This window comes from Epinephelus fuscoguttatus, linkage group LG12 (assembly GCF_011397635.1).
Source record: "Epinephelus fuscoguttatus linkage group LG12, E.fuscoguttatus.final_Chr_v1".
NCBI lineage: Eukaryota > Metazoa > Chordata > Actinopteri > Perciformes > Serranidae > Epinephelus > Epinephelus fuscoguttatus.
In genome coordinates, this window is record NC_064763.1 from 13,118,372 (window position 1) to 13,137,937 (window position 19,566).

A 19,566-nucleotide genomic window follows, 5' to 3' on the forward strand; every position below is an offset into this window, starting at 1 on the left:
ATATAATATGGTCCTGTCCTTCTTTCTAACAACCACAACAACAACAACAACAAAAACTGCTACTTGAACGCTGATGTCTCTTTAGCTAATGAGCTAGCTAGCTAACGTTGCACTGTTGTTACTGCGTGACAGCCCCACATTTAACCCATTTCCATGTTGCATTCCCCTGTTTAATGGCATATGACTCCAGGATTTTTACGAAAAAGTTGCTGCACTTGTTACTGCTCCTCTAATATCAGTGCAGATTAGCAGGGTGGCTAACATTAGCCTACAGAGCACCACTAAAGGCCTGGTAATAAAGCAGTGTTCTTTTTTTATTTGATGTCTTGTTCGATTGATAAATAGCGTGAAATTTAAGTTGTGAAACAGTCACGAGCGTCCATGCCTTTCTGTCTCTATTAAATAAACAACAAATGTCATTGTGATAATACCATTATTCAACCTGGTATCACTCCAAAGTTGTCAAAAATCGACGCTTAGTCAGTGACTTCCAGTGTCAGACACCGATGCAAAAAGCCGTCCTTTCACGTCAACATGATACGCGACCAGTTGCTGTTATTGCTTAATGGTGCCCAGCGGCATCAGGGGGAAACGCAGCAGGACAGCAACGAAATTTAAGGCAGCGGAAGTCCAAGAAGGGCGGGCGGGAGGCTGGTGTTCACTGCCCGTGAGATTGTAAAGCCAAACCCTGTTCTTTTTTCCTAGACCCAACCACATGCGTGTTGCCAAAATGTATGCGTTCGTTGTTAAAAGAAAAACATAACGACTGGTGCAATTATTTTGAAAGAGACTGTATACAAACTGTACATTTCCTATGAAAATGGAAGTGTATTTTGAAAGAAGACAATGCATGTAACAGACAAAAGTTTACAAGGTGTCCCAGAAGGTCAGCAACCAACACACCCAGGGTACCTTGCATGTCATCTTGACATAGAGAGTCCATGACCAAACTCTGTGTGAAAAGGCTTCAAAAACCACACTCAACCCTTCATGAGGGTATGAATGTGGTCTAGATTGAACATGGAGCCAAAAGTATGTACTCTGTTGGTTTGATTCGAACAGAAGGTGGTAATCTCGGTGTTGGCCTGGCAAGTGGCACCTGAACGCGCTGTGACCCAAAATGCCCTGTGTGATTTTTCTGGCCAGCCTGGCACAGACAGACAGACAGACAGACAGACGGATAATCTGCCTTCAACCGTGGACAGCTTGCTCAATTATGAGCGGGATGCTGAAGCGACGAGCGCTAGCCTGATGCTAATCAGCATTTCGACTCACCAGATGACACCGACAGGAAGCTCGACATGCTAACATTTTGTGATCAAAAGTCATAATGCTAATGCACATCTGGCCTCTGGCGACGAGCTGCATTTGGCTCAAACGCCTCATAAACATGGTTATTTTATCTTTATGATGATCATTTCATTCATCCAGAGCTAACAGTGAGCAGTAGGTTGAGTGAAATTCACACTTGCAGGGTCCAGGGGGGTTGTATGTCCCTATATGTGTGTGTGTGCGTCAGTGTGTGTATCAGCAACACGTGTGTAGCACAGCCTGCCTGGGCTAGAAGAATATTTGCTTTGCTTATCGCCGCCCTAATGCTCACTGACAACTTAATAACATCACAATTAACTAAATGCTAAACAGATGCCAGTGCTGGACTAATGTGATTGAGACAATCGGCACTTTTGACGTGACCCCTGTGTAGCGCTGCCATTGGCCTAATTTGCTTGAGTGACATGACTGGACTGTGTGTGTGTGTGTTTTGTGTGTGTGTTTGTATTGGAGGTAACTGATTGCGAGGCCACCGGCGAACAATTTACGAGGAGGAGAAGAAATAATGTGACTAAAAAAGAGCTTCTTTTCTCTGACCATCAGAACCTTGTTGTACTCCCGTTCCCGCCCCCTTCACCTCGTCTCCTCTTTCTCTTTTGCTTTTTCTGTCTCTCCTTCTTTCCTCCCTCCCTTTCTGCCTCTCTCGCTCCAGCCAAACTATTTCTGGCTTGAGAAAAGAAAGTGTTTACTCTGCGGCAGAGGCCTGCTGGAATCACGCTGTGTTCCCACTGGCTAAACCCACTATTGCCACTCCATGGTTTGCATATTTTCCCTGTATTACAAGACTTTAAAAAAGGACGGAGGGAGATAAAGAGAAAAAGGAAGAAAGGAAAGAGAAAAGAGTGAGAGAGCAGCCTCCCCCTTCTATTATATGTGGATTTTCTCTGGCACTGCTCTGTGTGTGTGTGTGTGTGTGTGTGTACATGGAGATGATTCATGTATAAACAGGAACACCAACAGTCGGACAACAAATTCTTCCGAGGCCTGTGGACTCCAAACTCATTTTTACACAGGTCACATGGGAGATGCAGTCCCAGTCGTTTCTGCTGCGACTCACAGCTCATGTTGAATAAGAGGCAACTGCTCTTACTGAATGTGGCCTTAGTTTGGCGGATGAATGTGCAGATTTCAGTGCAAATTACAAAGTGTGCCCTTGTGGATATATACGGTTCAGATTGGCAGTTACAGAGCCTGCAGAGCCTGTAAAATGCATGAATCCCTAGTAGTAAAATCTGCATTTTTTAAATCAGCGCACACACTAAAAACAGAGGTAAAAAAAAGTACTTTAACTTCAATTTATTGCTTCCTTTTTTTTATTTGTGAGCCACTTTCTCTGTGAACATATTCTGACCTTTTGGTTTTCTGCACCAAGCTACAGTTTAATCAAGTGGAATGCGAGTGTGGTGGGTTTTACCAATAAAATACAAGAGCTATAAATTATGGCGGGGACCAAAACAATCTAATGAAAAAAAGAGATGAAGATAGCTGGCAGAAGTAAAGAGATAAAGGCAGAATTAAATAAAAAATAAAACTGCAGCTCAGAGCTCAGAACTGTCGTGTGCAGCCCCAACGGGGAGAGGTTTTACTGGAAATGCAAACTGAAAATGACACGTTGGAGGTGGCCGTGTTTAAATGAGCACAACAGTTTCCCAATATGGTATTATGGTGTGGAACAAGATCCACATTAAAACAGTGTTGGAAACACTTTACAGCTGATAGCACAAAGAGGAAATGTCCCAGTGTGCAGCAGAAATGGACAACTACGGCTTTTATGCTAGAAACTTCTGTTTGAGCAAACGGTCCTTCACTAACCAAATGTTCCGAGATTTATAGAGAATGCGTTAATAACTTTTTAACTATAACTAGCCCCTTAAATTTTACTGCTCCTGTCAACGGCAGAGCTCACATGATGCGATGAAGCACTTTATTGTCTTTGGTAAAAAAAAAAACAAAAAAAAACATACAAGCCTCATTAAATGATAAAATACTCTTTTTTCCAGCCCATAAATTGAAAGTCAATTTTATAAACCCAGCAGCTAAATTTGATGCTGATGTCGATGTTGGGGAAAAAAAAAAACTGCTTTAGATAAAAGCCTGACCCGTTTGTCTGCATATGATCCCAGAGGATAAGGAGGGCATGTCAGGCATGTCATTTTGCATTTAGAACAAAAAGTCTCTTTGAAAGGAACAATGCTGCTCAAATTTTTAAAAAAAAAAAAAAAAAAAAAAAAGTCTGAGCACACTGGCATGCTCTGGCGTTTGAGGACATATGGGCGTCAGACTGGCATGACATCATGTGAAGTCACATCTCTCAGTCTGGTGCCTACCGAGCCCAGTGTTTGTATTTTTAACTTCAGGAAATAAACCAGAATTCAGACAGACATCTAGGACAAAGACACGTGGGATAACAGTTATGAATCAGAGGTACTATTAATATATCTGCTGTATTAATCAGAATAACAGTTATTTTTATATAACGCTATCAGTTCCCTGAAAATTGCATAGGAAACAGATCTCGGAACTACATTTACAAGGTGCATGTTCTGTTATTTTTGCACTAGATCAATTCAGTTTAAGATTATTATCCAGACTGTAGGATGGCACTGTGGTGCAGTGGTTAGCATTGTAGCCTCACAGCAAGAGGGTTACTGGATCAAACCCCAGGGTCAGGGAGCCCGTCTGTGCGGAGTTTCCGTGTTCTCCCCGTGTCAGGGTGGCTTTCCTCCAGGTGCTCCAGCTTCCTCCCACAGTCCAAAGACATGCAGGTTAATTTGTCAACCCGGTCTCACTCCAAAGTCGCTGAAATCTGGCGATTGGGCACTGGGTGCTGGGAGTGCCCTGAAGAAGGTATGTTGACTCCTTTCCTATGGGATTGCCCCAAAGTATGTGATTTTTTTTATGTCAGTTCGTGATTATATCCAGAGAATTACTGGCCAGGAAGTCCCCTTTGCATCCATTTATTTCTGTTGGAGGACCCGTCCACCCTAAAAGACACAGTTCCCTCTATGATGCTGGCTCTAAAGGAGACTTCTCATTCAACAGTGGAAGTCAGCTCATGCACCATCAATCACAGACTGGCATAACCTGCTCACTAAGGTGGCGGCACATGAACGGGTATCCTTCATTATGCTGGGCAGGCCAGATTATTTGAAATGGGAAAGATTTCTTGATTACATTAATGGCCTTTAAAGACAAACCTACGTTCTCTGCTCTTTTCCATGTATACACAGGCTCTTAAACACCCATGCTTTTTCTTATTTGGTTCTAATCACAACACAGCCTCTTTTCTACTCCTACTTATTTGGACTTCTCATTTGTTTTATTTGTATCTACATACATGCACACTTATTTCTTACTGAATGTCTTAACCCTCGGTGTTAAATTACATATGTGCACACTGCTCTTTACTCCTTGCTTGCTTTTTGCTACGTTTATGTTTTTCTAAAATTCAATAAAAAGCTTGGGGAAAAAAAGAATAACAGATTTGTTTTTCTTCTTCTCCATTTAAAGAGAGTTATGACTGCCATTCATTCTGGCCTAGACAGTATTTCAAAAATAAAAACGCAGTTTGGAGCAGACTCCTATCAGTATGCACATTACGCTCCACTTCCTGCCCGTCACCTGACATCCACATGATGAAATGAAAGTCTCCACCAAGAAATCCTCCCTATAAGCATGTAGCTTTACATGTTGTGTTTGTGTGGAAGGTTGTGAAACAGTGAGCACCCAGGACTTAAAAAATGAAAAAGAGTCTGAGCGCATACATTGCATAACAATTGGAGGACACGAGACAGAGACGGTAGTAAATGGGCTACAATTCTAAATGACAGCAGTGTTTTTCTTTAAGGATGAGAGCTCCATGAAAGCCAGACAGACTGTGTTCTTTGCTTGCAAAAGCCCTGAGGCGAGTCCCAGTTTAGAGAGATTGAGAGACTCTGATGCGATGCCATCCAATTTGGGAAAATATGTGACAAAAATTAGGCGTCAGTAGATGTAACGCAACTCACAAGTGACTTCGGCTCCTGAACACAGGCATTCCTGGATTTATTTGTGTGTGTATGCACTGCCAAAGAAGGGGATAGTTTGCACTGTGTGTTTGTGCTTGTGTATTTGCACGAGTTCAGTGGGTAAAAAACAGCCACATGATGTTTTGCTGCTAGTTCCCTTGGCATCCCGACCAGCCCAACCCCCCTCTCACACACACACACACACACACACACAAACACATCCCCATGCAAAAGAGCCTGTCCGTTAGGAATGACGACAACTTCAGGAATGCCTCAATGGCCCTCCAAACTATCCCATGGTTTTGGACAACCTGCTATACATCACACATACAGGAAGGCTGTTGAGTAACACAGAGAGGTGTGTGATATACCAAGGTCAGCTCTGTTAAAAACCAAGAGCGGACAGACAAACTGAGAAAGACAGAGAGGTTGAGTCAGACTGCAGCTGATCCGGCCAACAGAGGAGATGCCACAATAGTTCCCATTCAAAGCAGCAAGAAACAGCCACAGTTTCAGAGGCCAAATATTGTCATCAGAGAACATTAGCCAAGGGCTGAAGCACTGCCAAGAGGCAGGCAGAGATCAAATCTGGCTTTGATGGCCAACAGTAACCCCACGCTCCCACCACATGCCCTCTCTGATGTTTTGCGTCTTGGGTACTGTACACAGACATTTCTGTATAAATAAATCCATGTTTGTTAAGCTCTTTCAGTTCAAACTGATTTAACACAGTACTGTCCAGCGGAGCTGCTTTTCTAACAGATGTAGTTTGTCTTGTTTTGTACATCCCTGTATATTTTGCTGAGCTATCATTATTTACATTTTCTAGACATATAAAATCTATTTCTTAAAAATGAACAAGGATAACAATTTAGTTAGAGTTTAAGGGCCTCAAAACGTAAAGGACGTAAAGGAATGTAAAAAGGCTAAATAGGGTCTACACGGCTGTTACAATCAAATGGTTCATCCTCTTAGGATCATGACATGTATTTGAAAAATGTAAAAGCAATCTGCCCATTAGATGAGTTATGCTGTGTGCACGTTGATATTTTAGCCTGAGGAATGGCGTGTATGAAAAAAAAGATTTCTTTGTCTGTCATTTTTATGCTCCAAATAAATGATGGCCATGACATGCCATACAATATGGCAGTTACAGCCATTTACTGACACTGTTATGTGGCAGCTGATCTCGTCCTCTGCTCGGAGGGTAAGGAGCTCCCGGACCTCATTGTTTTCCCAATTCGTGGAAGTTTATGGTTGCTGCTCTTCTTTGAGTTAGCCGCTAACTGCTAACAGCAACTATTTAAATCTCCCGTTGTGGGGCCAACACAAAACATGTCTTTAAAACCTCACAGGGTCCTGTCCTGCTGACTGTCCTGTTTGTACAGACACCATTTAGGCGCTGTTAGATCCTCCTGTGGCAGCTTAAAGGCGAGACAACTCTGTCCAGTGTTAATTTTGTTGACGAAAATTTTTCATCAACAGCAGAGACGAGCTAAAAATAGATCTTGATCACCCCTTAAAAGCTGTCAAAAACTGATGGAGAAATGTAGGTTTGAAAATGTAGAGAATAAGTGTCTAAATTAAATTTTTATACAAATTGTGTGTTTCTAATTTCAGATACACTAATTAGCGTCACTGGACTAGTTTAAAGAAAAAAAATTCTAGAAAACATCATGACTAAAAGTTGACAAAAAAGTTTTGAATTTTCATTGACTAAAACTATGAAGAATAAAAATGACTAAAGTGTTCAGGGGACTATAGATATTAACGGTGCAAGGATAATCCTCAGGGACCATGAATATCTATAGCAAATTTAATGGTTATCTGGCCAGTAGTTTTCTGAACTCCTGAATAACCTGGGAGAAAGTAAAGTTGGTAAAGTCCCAAAAAAACTCCTAGATGATACGATGTCAAAATAGTGCAAAAAATATCTATGACCCAAAGTTCCAAGTTCCAAAATTTGATATAGGAAATACATTTTCTAGCAAGCCATAGTTGGAGAGGTTGGCACGTCAAGTGGGAAATTAACTGCATGCATACAAAATAGACCCCTACAATAAAACCAGGACAGCAAAGATATTACAGTTGATATTCTGAAGACGCGCTGCTTCAAAGCAAATCTGACAATTTCTTATGAAGTCTCTGCAAAATTTGAGTGAGAGACACAGAGAGGGAGTTGTTTGTGTACCTCTCGTACTCATCTCATCAGTCACTCCCCCGCTAGAAACAGACCAACCAGCTAAATGCTGTCAACCTTCAGCTCACTATTGATTTTGAGAGTCACAGTAGTGACAGCAATCAGCGAGTCCGATATTGAAAATGAGAGCCATGCTTTCACGAGGGCTGGAGGTGCACGTGTCAAGTGCTCAGATCCAGAGCCAGCGATGTCATAATATAGGTGTACAGTAGCTGAAAGTGCACAGAGGCAGAGAAACTGAGAATCATACGGTGCGGTGAAACTGCCTTGTCATATTTTACCAGAGCCCATTTTTCAGACTCTGATCCCTCAGAGGGGCTCAACACATGGATGATTACTATACTATTACTGCTGCTGCTGCGCCAGTTGTCTGGCAGGAAGACACGTCTGGCCCTGGCTGCGGCGTGCCCCCCTCCCTCCCCCGTCCCCAACCCCTGCCATTCGTTCCAGACTGGAATGCCTATATTTAGAGTGCTCCTTTCCGCTGTTATGGCTGTTGGATCATTAGCCTCGTTTAACCCTTCTTTACCTCCAGTGGGCTGATTGGCTGAGGGCATGCCCCTCAGGAGTAACCCCTATATCCTGACTACACCGCCCCACCTTCTCTTCTCAGATGTCGAGGAGGAGTGTGTGTGTGCGTGTGTGGGCGGGGGGGCCATGAGTGGATGCAAAAAAAAAAAAAAAAAAAAAAAAAATGGAGCCATGCAATGGGAACTGCTATTGGGAGCCCAAAGGTCACGGCTTTAGATGAAGGACAAAACACAAGATGATGATAATGATGATGTGTGGCTATTTTGGGGATCAGTCTCTGGCTTGAATGTCCACTGGCAGCGTTCTTTTCTCTCATCTCATTTTGTTTGTGAATCAAGTGGGTCGGTAAGTGAGAGACCCCCTTGACCTTTCCTCTAATGTCGCTACTGGGCCAAATTTAAAAAAATAAAAAATAGGTATATAAAATTCTGCTGGGCAAATGGGCCATTATAGTTACGAAGCACATTCATGCTCCCCAGAGGATGGACTGTTCATATTTTGGACACTTCGTGGGCCTTCTGCCAGTGTCCCAAGCCCTGTATGCACAATATCACAAACTAATGGCTGGATTAAACTTGCTGTGGACATTCACGGTCGCCAGAGGGTAAATCACATTGGACTTAGAGATCCTACGAACTTTCCTCTAGCACAGCCCTTAAAGCAAAATTCCCACTTGCACTCATAATATTGCAAAAAACTCTTACAAATTAAATTAACTTTCACAGTACACACAAGTTCCATACTATGTACTGACATAATACTACACAATATTAATTCTACACTTCTTACAAATGTTGTCGTTCATGCTGTAATCTGGTACTTAACTTACAGGAGACTCATCCACAGTATTGTTTTGTACACAAAAAATGTACAGAAGATACACTGACGGACGTCACTCAAACTTTGGATCACAGCTGCCAACTCTAAAGTTTAAGAAACTACAAATAGCAAGTCGCAGTATATTTTACTAAACTTTCTGAGTAGTTTTTAACAGCTGCTAATCGCTCCTCCATTCAGAGATGGATGCAGGGATTCTCAACTTGTTTTACCCGGAGGCCACTTTTGCCAAACAACAGTAAGCAAAAATGCCTGTCAATAAACAAACTTTAATAATATTTATCAGTATATACTGTATAATAATTGAATTACCTGTTTTCAACTTTTTGACTTTTGCTGTCCTTACTTAAATTTGACAAGTGACTTTATTTTGAAGTACAGTGAATTTTTGGCACAGAGCTTTTATTCTGGAGTGCCATTTCCTGCTGTAGAATAAGTGATTTATGAACAGCTTCTTGACAGGGACAGCAAACTAGCTCGATGACAAGGCCGAATGCAAGTATGATGCCCAATGTATTACACTGTGTGGACCTTGAACTAATGAATAAGGAGAAATCGGGACTTTGTGGCCAGGCCATTTGGGAACCAGTGGTTTACAGGATTTGAGGACATTCTGGGCTTAGCTTCTGTCGGGGAGTCTGGGGCGATTACTTTTTTTTTTTGTATTTTGATGGATAAACTCTATTTTGATGCCTTTTTATGCACCCTGGCACTTTATTAACATTCAAAGTACAAAAAATTGCAGTGCGACTGAATCTATTTTCATTGCGATTTAGAAAATGGTCGATGGGCCACCCAGCCAAATCTGGCCCTTGGGCTATAAGATGAGCATCATTGCTGTAGTGTGTAACATTATGGGGCAATATTATCTATCGCCAGCAGCATCAGCAGTAGCACGGCAGCATGTAGTATGAAACTGAGAGGCAACTCATGACAAGTTCTATTTATTTTCAATCTGGAGTTATTGTCCAAAATGTTGGACATAGAGTCAAAATCTGATCCACTGAGTCATATAAATACAACTAAGAGAAATCAGAGGACTTATAAACACACAAACAGAATGCTCCAGCACATACCCTCGCCCCAGGCACGCCATCTTCGTAACAAAGTGGTGGAAATCTGAGACAATCCTTTCTCCCAAATTAAAGAGTTCATCACCAGCAGTGAAACTGTTCTGGGCCATCACACATCTGCTGGAGGGGGATTTACTTCTTCCTATTTACATCTTGGCACCTAGCTCGTCCTCATCTTCCCATCTTCATAGCTGAGCACTGATAAACAACATCGGCCTGCCAAGTTTTCCCGGTTTGTTGATTACTGTTGGGTCTGTCTTGATTTAGGGCGAGTGGGACTAATCCAAGATGATGTGATCTATCTATCTGTCAATCCATGGCTCCAGTTAGCCAGAGAGGGCTCAATGAGCCTCCACACACCACCGCCACAACACACACCACACTACGACACAACACACATGCTGATTGGTGAAAATATACAAACAGATTGGGAGTGTGAATGGGACCTGATGATTCAATGTGATCTCAATGTTTCTCTCTTTGAATGTGATCTAATTACAGTGCGTACTCAGAAGTTTTTACAAGACATCTGGCTGCTTTTACTTTCTCGCTGCTATTTTAAAAGATTTTGTCTTGCCAAAATGTTGGTATCATTTTAAATGCAATATCTGCAGCCAATTCCACAAAGTGGAACTTCTCTGGACAAATTTAACCAATGCAAACACATAAACATAGCAGAGGAGCTCGTGTCTTTTTGTTTATGTCTATGGTGTTGTGAGGATACGTCTGGTGCGTTCGTACCGGTGTGGATCTGCCGATGAGCCTCCAGGGATTCCTCTGTCTGGAACTGGGCACCACACTGGTCACAAACGATGGCCTTCTCACCAGCTGCAAAACAGACAAGAGAGTAGATGGTTATTACACATCCACACACATGTACAACATTTGGAAAAGCTGTAAATAAAAAAGGGCAGGTAGGTGAAGACAAAATAATTAATTTAATTCTAAAAAATGTACTTGTTCACTCTAGGCTTAAAAAACGCAGCCATGACAGATTCAGAACGGTCCCCATATTCCAAAATTTCTTGCATTGAGTGTAACTTTAAAGACAAACTTTAAAGTTCGAGGAAATGTTTGCATTTAGGGACCTTTAGGTAGCTACAACACAATCAACAAGTGAATCTTAAACACTGACAACCAATTATACATTCATTTTCCATAACTGCTCATCCTGTTAGGGGTCTTTGGGGGGCTGGAGCCTATCCCAGCTGACATTGGGTAAGAGGCAGGGTTCACCCTGGACAGGTCACCAGACTATCACAGGGCTGACACATAGAGACAGACAACCATTCACATTCACACCTTCGGACAATTTAGAATTAATCAATTAACTTGCATGTTTTTGGACTGTGGGAGGAAGCCGGAGTACCCTGAGAAAACCTACGCTGACACAGGGAGAACATGCAAACTCTGAAAGGGCTACCCTACCCTCTACCCTGTATTCGAACCGGGAACCCTCTTGCTGTGAGGCAACAGTTTGTCAAAAAAAAAACAAAAAAAACATTTTTAAGGGGATCCTTACCAACCCTTTCCAAGGATTAATACCACATGCACAAAAAATGTTTTGCGTACGACCACATCTTTCTTGTTCTATGAGCAGCTTGTGTGATAATGAGCTATATGAATAGGCAGAGTACTGACATCAAAAATGATTGACAGAGTTCCCTTGTGGCACTGGAAAAAGAGTTTTTGATGAATGGCATGCGAAAGGGATCAGGCTTATTGGGGATCTATGCCAGGACCATATACTCATCTCCTTCCAGGAACTTGACTTATTGGAATGATTTTTAGGTTATCTTAAAGTCCATCATTTTATCAATTGAAAGTAAGACACCCTCCTACAGACAGAGCTTTTTTAGCAACATAGATTTATTACTAGACAAGACATTTCTTTCACATTCATACTCACTGTCCTATTTGTTAGATCCCTTGAATATAAGCAAGGTTATACAGAAATGGGAGCATGATCTTGGTAATGAATATGTAGAGGATGACTGCCAAAACCACTTTGTAATTGTATGAGAGCAATACAATATAAAATACTCCACAGATCCCACATAACACCCTTTATACTTAATAAAATGAACAACCAGACCTCTCCACTTTGTATTAAATGTAAGAGAAGTAATCGGACATCAATTTACAATTTCTGGAAAAGATCTCACAATTTTAGAGTGACACTGCACAGGAAGTGAGCAAGATTTTCTCAGTAAAAATAACCAAAGATCCAGGTCTCTTCATACTGAGGGTACCCTCTGTAACGCTGTCCCTGAGCAAATTGTACTTCAAACTATGAGACAAACTCCTACTCCTGGTTAAGAGGTATGTTTTGAAGCAGCAGATGAGTGACAAACCTCCCTTAGTCACATAGTGGTACCGGGAAACTTAAAAACCTTTAGAAAGGCTGCCTGCATGAGTGATGGTGGATGATGGTCTGTTTGAGAGAATATGGTCAGCCCTCTTAATGTATCTGCCTCCTACCTCAAGACTTTGGAGGAAATAGATGTATGATGCACATTTTATTTGACAAAATGATAAAACTTTTTTATTTGGGGTAGAGCACACACGTTTTACAATTGAAGAATGTAAGAATTTCTTTTCCATGTCATTTTTTTTTTCTCAAAGCCACAAGGAGCCACTGAAGAGGGGCTCCAGAGCTGCAGGTTGCCTTCCCTTAGCTTAGGTCAGTAGTAGGCAACCTGCGACCCTGAGCCGCATGTGGTTCATTAGCCTTTCTCCACGGGCTCTACGGAAATGAATAACAATTATTTCTAACACTTCAATTTTCATTTATCGTTGTTGTGGGCCGAAAGTGACTGCTTCTCAACGCTGCGTCAACTAAAATGTGCATCATAACTAAACAGCCTGGTGCTTTTCCCTACATTTTGGCGAGCCTCAATAGCGGGGCTAGTTTTGAGTCTCGCTAGCTAGTCTAGCTACAGGCTCCAAATCCAAAAAAGAAAAAACTCCCAGAGGAAAATCCTGAATGTAAAAGTGCTTGGACAGATTTGTTTGCTTTCATAGCCAACGCTGCAACATTTAAAGTACCAAACAATCATAAATAGCCCACTGGAGGGTAACAACTTTGCAGTAAAACATATTAATGAATGCTCATATACTGTATAACTATTATTAATGGTGAAAGGCTAATTTAGACGTAACAGACTGTGTTACCTTTATTAAAAGGAACGGATATGTATTGTGGCTCGAGACAGATTAAGAAAAGAAATTGGGCTTAAATAGCTCTTTTTATAAAGGTTTTTCTTTATTTTATTGTATTGTTAATTTAGTTTTTTGCTGTCTTTGAGAATATTAAGAGCACTGCGTTCTTACATTTAAGTTGTAATGGCAAATAATTAAAAACATACTTGACAAGTATAAGACTGACAACATGGGAATCCTTATGTTGTGCAGTGTGATGCTGTATTGTCTGAAAGCTTGGCCTTCATTATTTGATCCACTCTGACTTTTTAGAACTTAGACAGCAGTATTTTTCAGCATGTGATTGATTAATGGGTGTATTGTAATGTATAATTTAGACTACATTTGGCTTTATAATTTGACAAGTCAAATGATCCGCCTTCAGATTGGTCAGAATCAGCTCCAATTATGACGAATATGCAAATAGCGGCAGGAGGTGTCATCTGCTTCCCCACACACGCTTGATGTAGGCTAATTTGCCAAAAAAAAAAAGAAAAAGAAAAAAGAGAGTTCATAGAGTTCATCATTTGTTTCATGTGGCACATGAAAAATGCACATTATTCTTTAGCTCTGCTCTTCTGCAAGTCTAATTTCTTTATCTTTAAGACCTATGGATATCGTAAGTGATCACTGTGTAACTCAATATACACAGTACTGTAGGCCCCACTGACTGTATTTGGTGTGTGCACAGACTGCATTGCCTTTATATGCAAGGCTGACGCATTCAAGTTATTGTTGAGTACTCTTCCGCTTTAGTTTCACCACATATTCTGCTCATACGCAGCCCTTGAGCGATGGCCTGGATTGCCATGTTCACCTATACTTTATGAAAGTGTACAACCTTGTACAGCAATAAAAAGAAGAGACAGGAGCCTGGTATGAACACATACAGGCTGCTGTTGAAGGGCACATCGGATCAGGCCCAGGCAAACGACTTTTTATGGCTTGGCAACAAGCACTGTACATGCCATACACATCACACATCAAACAGGCACACGCAAACAAAACACACACACACACAGAGTTAACATCTGGATATTGTGTGTGTGCAAAATAGGCGTGCGCGTCTGTTTCCAGTGCAAGCACAGAGCGATCTCTCCAGACCTTGGTTTGTTCTTGGCACGTCCTCCTGGGTTACGACACCTCCAGAGAGAGAAAGAGAACACAATGAAAACAGGAAGCCAATTCTTAGATGACAGAAAAAAAAAAAAAAAAGTCAGGGAGAGATGGCTTGTGTGGTTTTGCAACCGCAGTGACATTAGGGAACGGCCTGTACTGTAATAAGCCCTACCAAAAGCAGAAATGACACGGACCGTTCATGACAGAGTGTGCCTGCCAGTGCTTATGCAACAAGTTATGCAAAAGACGGTAGGCTGCACAAGTGAGCGTGACCCGATCATAAGCCACTGCAATGCAACCTTTAAAAAGCAGCACATCTTAGACTCATCTGCTATATCACAAGGTTTATTTCCACTTAACAACTTTAGGCTCAATAAACTGAGCTGGTGAGCAATGTCCTTTTTAATTGGCTGCATATTCAAGAGGCATAATTTGTAGTGTGAGCGTATGGTGCGCCAGTGTCAAATGCACAGATGAGCATATGGCCGAATTAGCTGGCAAAAGCAGCCACTTAACCTTTGGAGAACAAGACATGTAGTGGAGATGTAGACAGAATCCCCCAACACACCCACTGATGTCCCTAATTTGCATTAATCACATAGTCCCTCTGTTGCTTCTTTAACTCCCTGATTCATCATTGTTGGATCAACTGTAATTATTATTTTTTACGTGCTACCGTCACCCTGCCAAGCTGCATTGGACTCCTTCCATGGTATCGATTTTAGCTCATTGATTGCCCTTGCAGGGGCAATTTTATGACCAAACAAGTGCAGCCTGGCTCCATCAGGTGTTACCCATACACTAACATTAATGCTCAGTACACATTAAAGGGATAGTTTAACAATTTTCAACTAGCTTTGTATTAAAATTATGTGGGTAGTATGTGTAAAGGAACTGTGGTAAACTTCCCTCCATCTAAACAATGCCTAGATTTCCCTCCTCCTCGCTGGCACTTGGGGCTGCTGCTGCTTCTGCATTAGCTGCCGCTGATGCCGCCACCATGGACACAAAGAGTATAGAAGTAGATCACGAGACAGACACGCCCCTCTTATTCTCCCTCTGTCTCTCAAACACAGACCAAAATACCATCAAACGCAAAACTGGGCAGTGCTAATCGAATAAAAATCAAGATTATGTTACTGCACTGTGTATTTCTCACCTAAAATGCTTTTAGAAACATATTTTAGTGCACTGTTTAGCTGTAATAGCAAGAGTCTGTGAACAGGAAGTGGGCGCCATACTGTTTCATGCACAATGAAAATGAGTCCGAAAAAACAGAAAAGAAGCAGCGCTGATTAAATATAAACCACGATTCTGTTACTGAGTTACATATTTCTCATCTCAGCACTTGAAGAAGGCGTGTCACATTCAAAATGGCCTCTCATTGTCATCCATTGCAATCACCCACCTGCGTTCACTTATCAGTCAGGATTGGGTGACACCCCCTGATAAGTTTACAGAATGTTTGCTTGACTCCTGTCCACCCCTTCGCACCACTTATGAAGACCTTAGGGTCGAAACTGGTCGGTGTTTTAATGTAAGCAGCCATGTTTTTTGAATAAAGGCTTTTGAACTTAATTCAAGTGCATCTGTTCCCGCTCCACGCATGAGTGCCTGAAGTTAACTTTTTCTTCCACAATGAAAAGGAGTTTGATAAAAATGTTTTGGCTTGCTGTTAGTTAGTTAGTCTGGTGTGGTGTAGTGCATTGTGGTAGTTGTAGGTCTTATTGAGCAAAAGCATTTTTTCCCTCTGTTTTCTCTGGTCATGTCTCACGACTTTTGTAATTAATTGCATCTTTGCAATGCAGAGACATCCTAGTTTTATTAAGAGGCCATCTTTCCAGCAGTGAAATACTTCTTTAATGTTTTTACTTCCAACCTACTGTTCTGTAATCTAAGAAAATCAATTTGTAATTAATTGAATCTTGGTTGAAAACAAGTACAGCAGTCCATTGTAGTGAAAATAATGCCACAAGTAAGTTTCATAACAAGCAAGTTTCAATTTACTATTTCCCTTCCTTCATTGCCGCCACTGAAGTGCCCCTGAGCCGGGTACTTAACCCCCAGCTGCCCCAGGTGGGCTCCTCAGCGGCCAACAGATCAAACTGTGATTGTACCGGGCAGCTTCCAGGTGTGAATGTGTGTGTAGCTGTGTGACTGTGTCGTTGAGTGTTCCTGGAAAGGAGCATTCATGCTCAGCAAATCTAATCTGGTAAAAGAAAAAAAGAATGGACACCAATGGCTGCCTGGGAGGAAGGGAAAACACATTCACAATTTGCAGTATTGTAATGTATAGGTAATTTGTAGTAAATCAGCTTAACAGTAGCACGGTAACCACAAGTAATGACTCGGCTGCGCGGACAGTGGTGCAACACTATAAGCAGTCTTCTGGGGGGCCAAGACGCGTGTGCTATATGGGCCAGGGATAGGATTTTAGTGCAGGGCATGCCCCTGCTTGTGGCACAAGGACATAAATTGTCAGGAAATGCCTGCATGGTGCCTTGCTTCAAGGAGAATGGAGTTGTGTGAGGTCACCATGGGGCAAATGGGGAGGGGGGGAACCCAGGGTACACACAGCCAGGCAGCCACCCAGCCAGATGCCCGTCACTCTAGTTAGCCAGCTAAGTGCTAACAGGGGGCCCTCCGCTTGGTAACAGCCGCCATCAGCCATTTTCACTGCCAAATTAAAGCGATAAATCTTGAGGCCCCTTTGATCACAAGAGGGTGGACTTGTTAGTTAGGGAAGACGGGGTAACTGCGATGGAGGACACACACGCTTGACATCAGCTGTTACTCTTGTCATGTGTGTTGTAAATGGTTTTTGTGAACAAAAAACTCCACTTTAAGAGGCCCATGCAAAAATATACTCTAAAGGCACTTTATGTAAAAATCCAAACAAACCTGATCTTTATTTTGAAAGATTTTAATTTGCACAAAGCTAACGTAAATAAAAGGGAACCATCACAAAAATCAAACAGACCATTAACAAACAAAAAGGAATCTCCGAATGGTAGACCTGCCCAGTCTGCCCTTTCTGTGGGGAGTCCTGTGTCACATTGCCACAGATCCAGCCCATAGCTGACATAATAAAAGTTGCACAACCCGTGCTGAGTTAGTGTGTGTGTGTTTGTGTGCATGTTGGGAGGTGGGGATGGGGTGGTGATCAGGTGCCACACGCCATTGAAGCTGCTTCCCTTTTCGCTTCCCTCTCTGAAATATTGCACAACTGTTGTTGCAGCGCAGTGTGGCTCAGTTATTTCATAAAGGGCCATAAAAGAGAACAAGCCAGAGAGGGCTCCCTGCCAATCAAGTAAACTTCCTGCAAAGCCTGGCAGCAAAGAGTAATATAACCGCCCCGTATATACTGTAAACTTGATCTGTCTTTACAGGCCCTGCATCCCCCTGATAAAGACAACTTTCCCTCACAGGGTGCCACATTGTTAACTTTTTAGAAGCACAAACCTCAGTGTGCTGTGCTGAGTTTTAAAGTTAGATTAGCTATTGTTTCTGTTACTGCTAGTTTTAACTGCAGCTGTGAGTGTGTGCTACTGTAGGTAGTAGAAGGCTCATGTCCAGTGCCTTTGTTTCCTGAAGGGGCAAACTGTGTAATTTTATAAAAACTTAGAGGGATCTAGCAGTGAGGATTGCAGATTGTAACCACCTGAAACTTCTCCCATGTGCCAAGCTAGAGCTCCCGGTAAGGATTCCTTCAGTGTTCATAGTTCAGGAGGTTTTTACTGGAAGCTGAATTATTCACAGAGGACTTTTACTCTCCATAACAAAAGCAGAGAAGCTGCTAGCCCAGCACCCGCTAGCACCCGCTAAAGTGCAGGTTCTCTCTGCTAACTTAGAATTCAGATATTCAGGAGACTTTTACCCTGAGGCTAATTATCCACAGAGATCCTTTCCTCTCCAAAACAAACAGACTTGTTGATTTAAACCGGTAAATTAACGGAAGAAAGCAGTTTCACGCTAAAATCTTGCTGTTTTGTCCATTGTGGAGGAGCTGCTAACCCGCTAATGTACGCTCACCATTTCTCTCCGTTAACTTCAGATTCAGACAATCTAGAGGTTTTTCCCGAGAGCTGAATCATCCACAGAGGTTTCCTACTCTCCAAAAAACGGACCAGGTGTCTCATTTTTTAACACTGCATACGCACAGAACAAGGCCTGAAAAAAGTTGGATCTATAAAAACAGACTTAACGGGAGAAACTTTGACCCATGCTTACAATACAATACAATACAATATGCTTTATTCGTATCGTATCGTAAGCATGGGTCAACAAACATTTTGGAGATGGGAAATTGGCAGTAAAGATGTTGAGGTGGAAGCCTAATTGTAGAAATTGTCGAATACTTTTTGGCACACACTATATTTGACTTTTGTCTGTATGTGCATCCATTGTTTTGCAAATGAGACCCCAGGTGATTAAAAATGATAAAAACACTGCTAACTATGGTGGCTGGCGCAAAAATACAAATTGTCCTAACTAGAACCAGCATCTGGCTTGTCTGTTCTGGGCTACTGTAGAAACATGGTGCAACATTACAGACTCTGTGGACGAGGACTCAATGTAAGAACAAAAACATGAGTCTTATTATGATTCTTATTTTCAGGACGCAAAGGAAACAAAAATTATATTCCTTTTCAGCCGATATATCCCCCTAAATCCAACACACTGGACCTTTAAATGGGCTTAGACCTTAATCCTGTTTCAGATGTTAAGCTAACAGGCCTTGCTAAGTGCACAGAAACATGAGCTTTTCAAGTTATTCAAATCTAAAGGGCTGAAATCAAAAGTTAAGAAACACAGTCAAGAAAAAAAACTGGCCTGAGTCAGCTGGTTCAAATCATGTGACATGGTTCGCCACCTCACACTAAAACAATGTACCAATCCTATCATTCACATTTTTGTTTAATTTGTAAGCCTCTGTGTTACTCTGTTGTAAAAGTGCTCTATAAATAAAACCTGTGATTACTGTTGGGTCTAGTTGACTCTAGGTACTCTCACCACTTCCTTGGCATTATTCAAGAGTGTTTCACTTAAAGTTAACTACTGTGGGCTTCCCCCAACATTGGCAACATTTCACCACGTAGACGTGATGAGGATTGTGGATTAGCCCACTGAGCAGGCCTCACAGGGAAGTGATGGTGCATTCCCTTGCCTGTAATTTCCCCTGACATACTAAGTGCTCATTCTCCCATTTCCCTAAATAATGTGGTGTGCAATGGTGCATTGTCCTATTTGCTGTTCCACTCCTTCC

General features: G+C 41.9%; 1 protein-coding gene across 3 annotated transcripts in view; it reads right to left on the bottom strand.

Moving 5' to 3' along the window:
- zbtb16a (zinc finger and BTB domain containing 16a) overlaps positions 1–19,566 on the bottom strand; it is a 218,597-nt gene that overhangs the window by 81,631 nt on the left and 117,400 nt on the right. For all 3 annotated transcript variants that reach the window (XM_049593061.1, XM_049593059.1, XM_049593060.1), the window contains exon 4: positions 10,722–10,808. In XM_049593061.1, the coding sequence (XP_049449018.1) occupies positions 10,722–10,808 (87 nt within the window). The remainder of the gene's footprint in view (positions 1–10,721; positions 10,809–19,566) is intronic.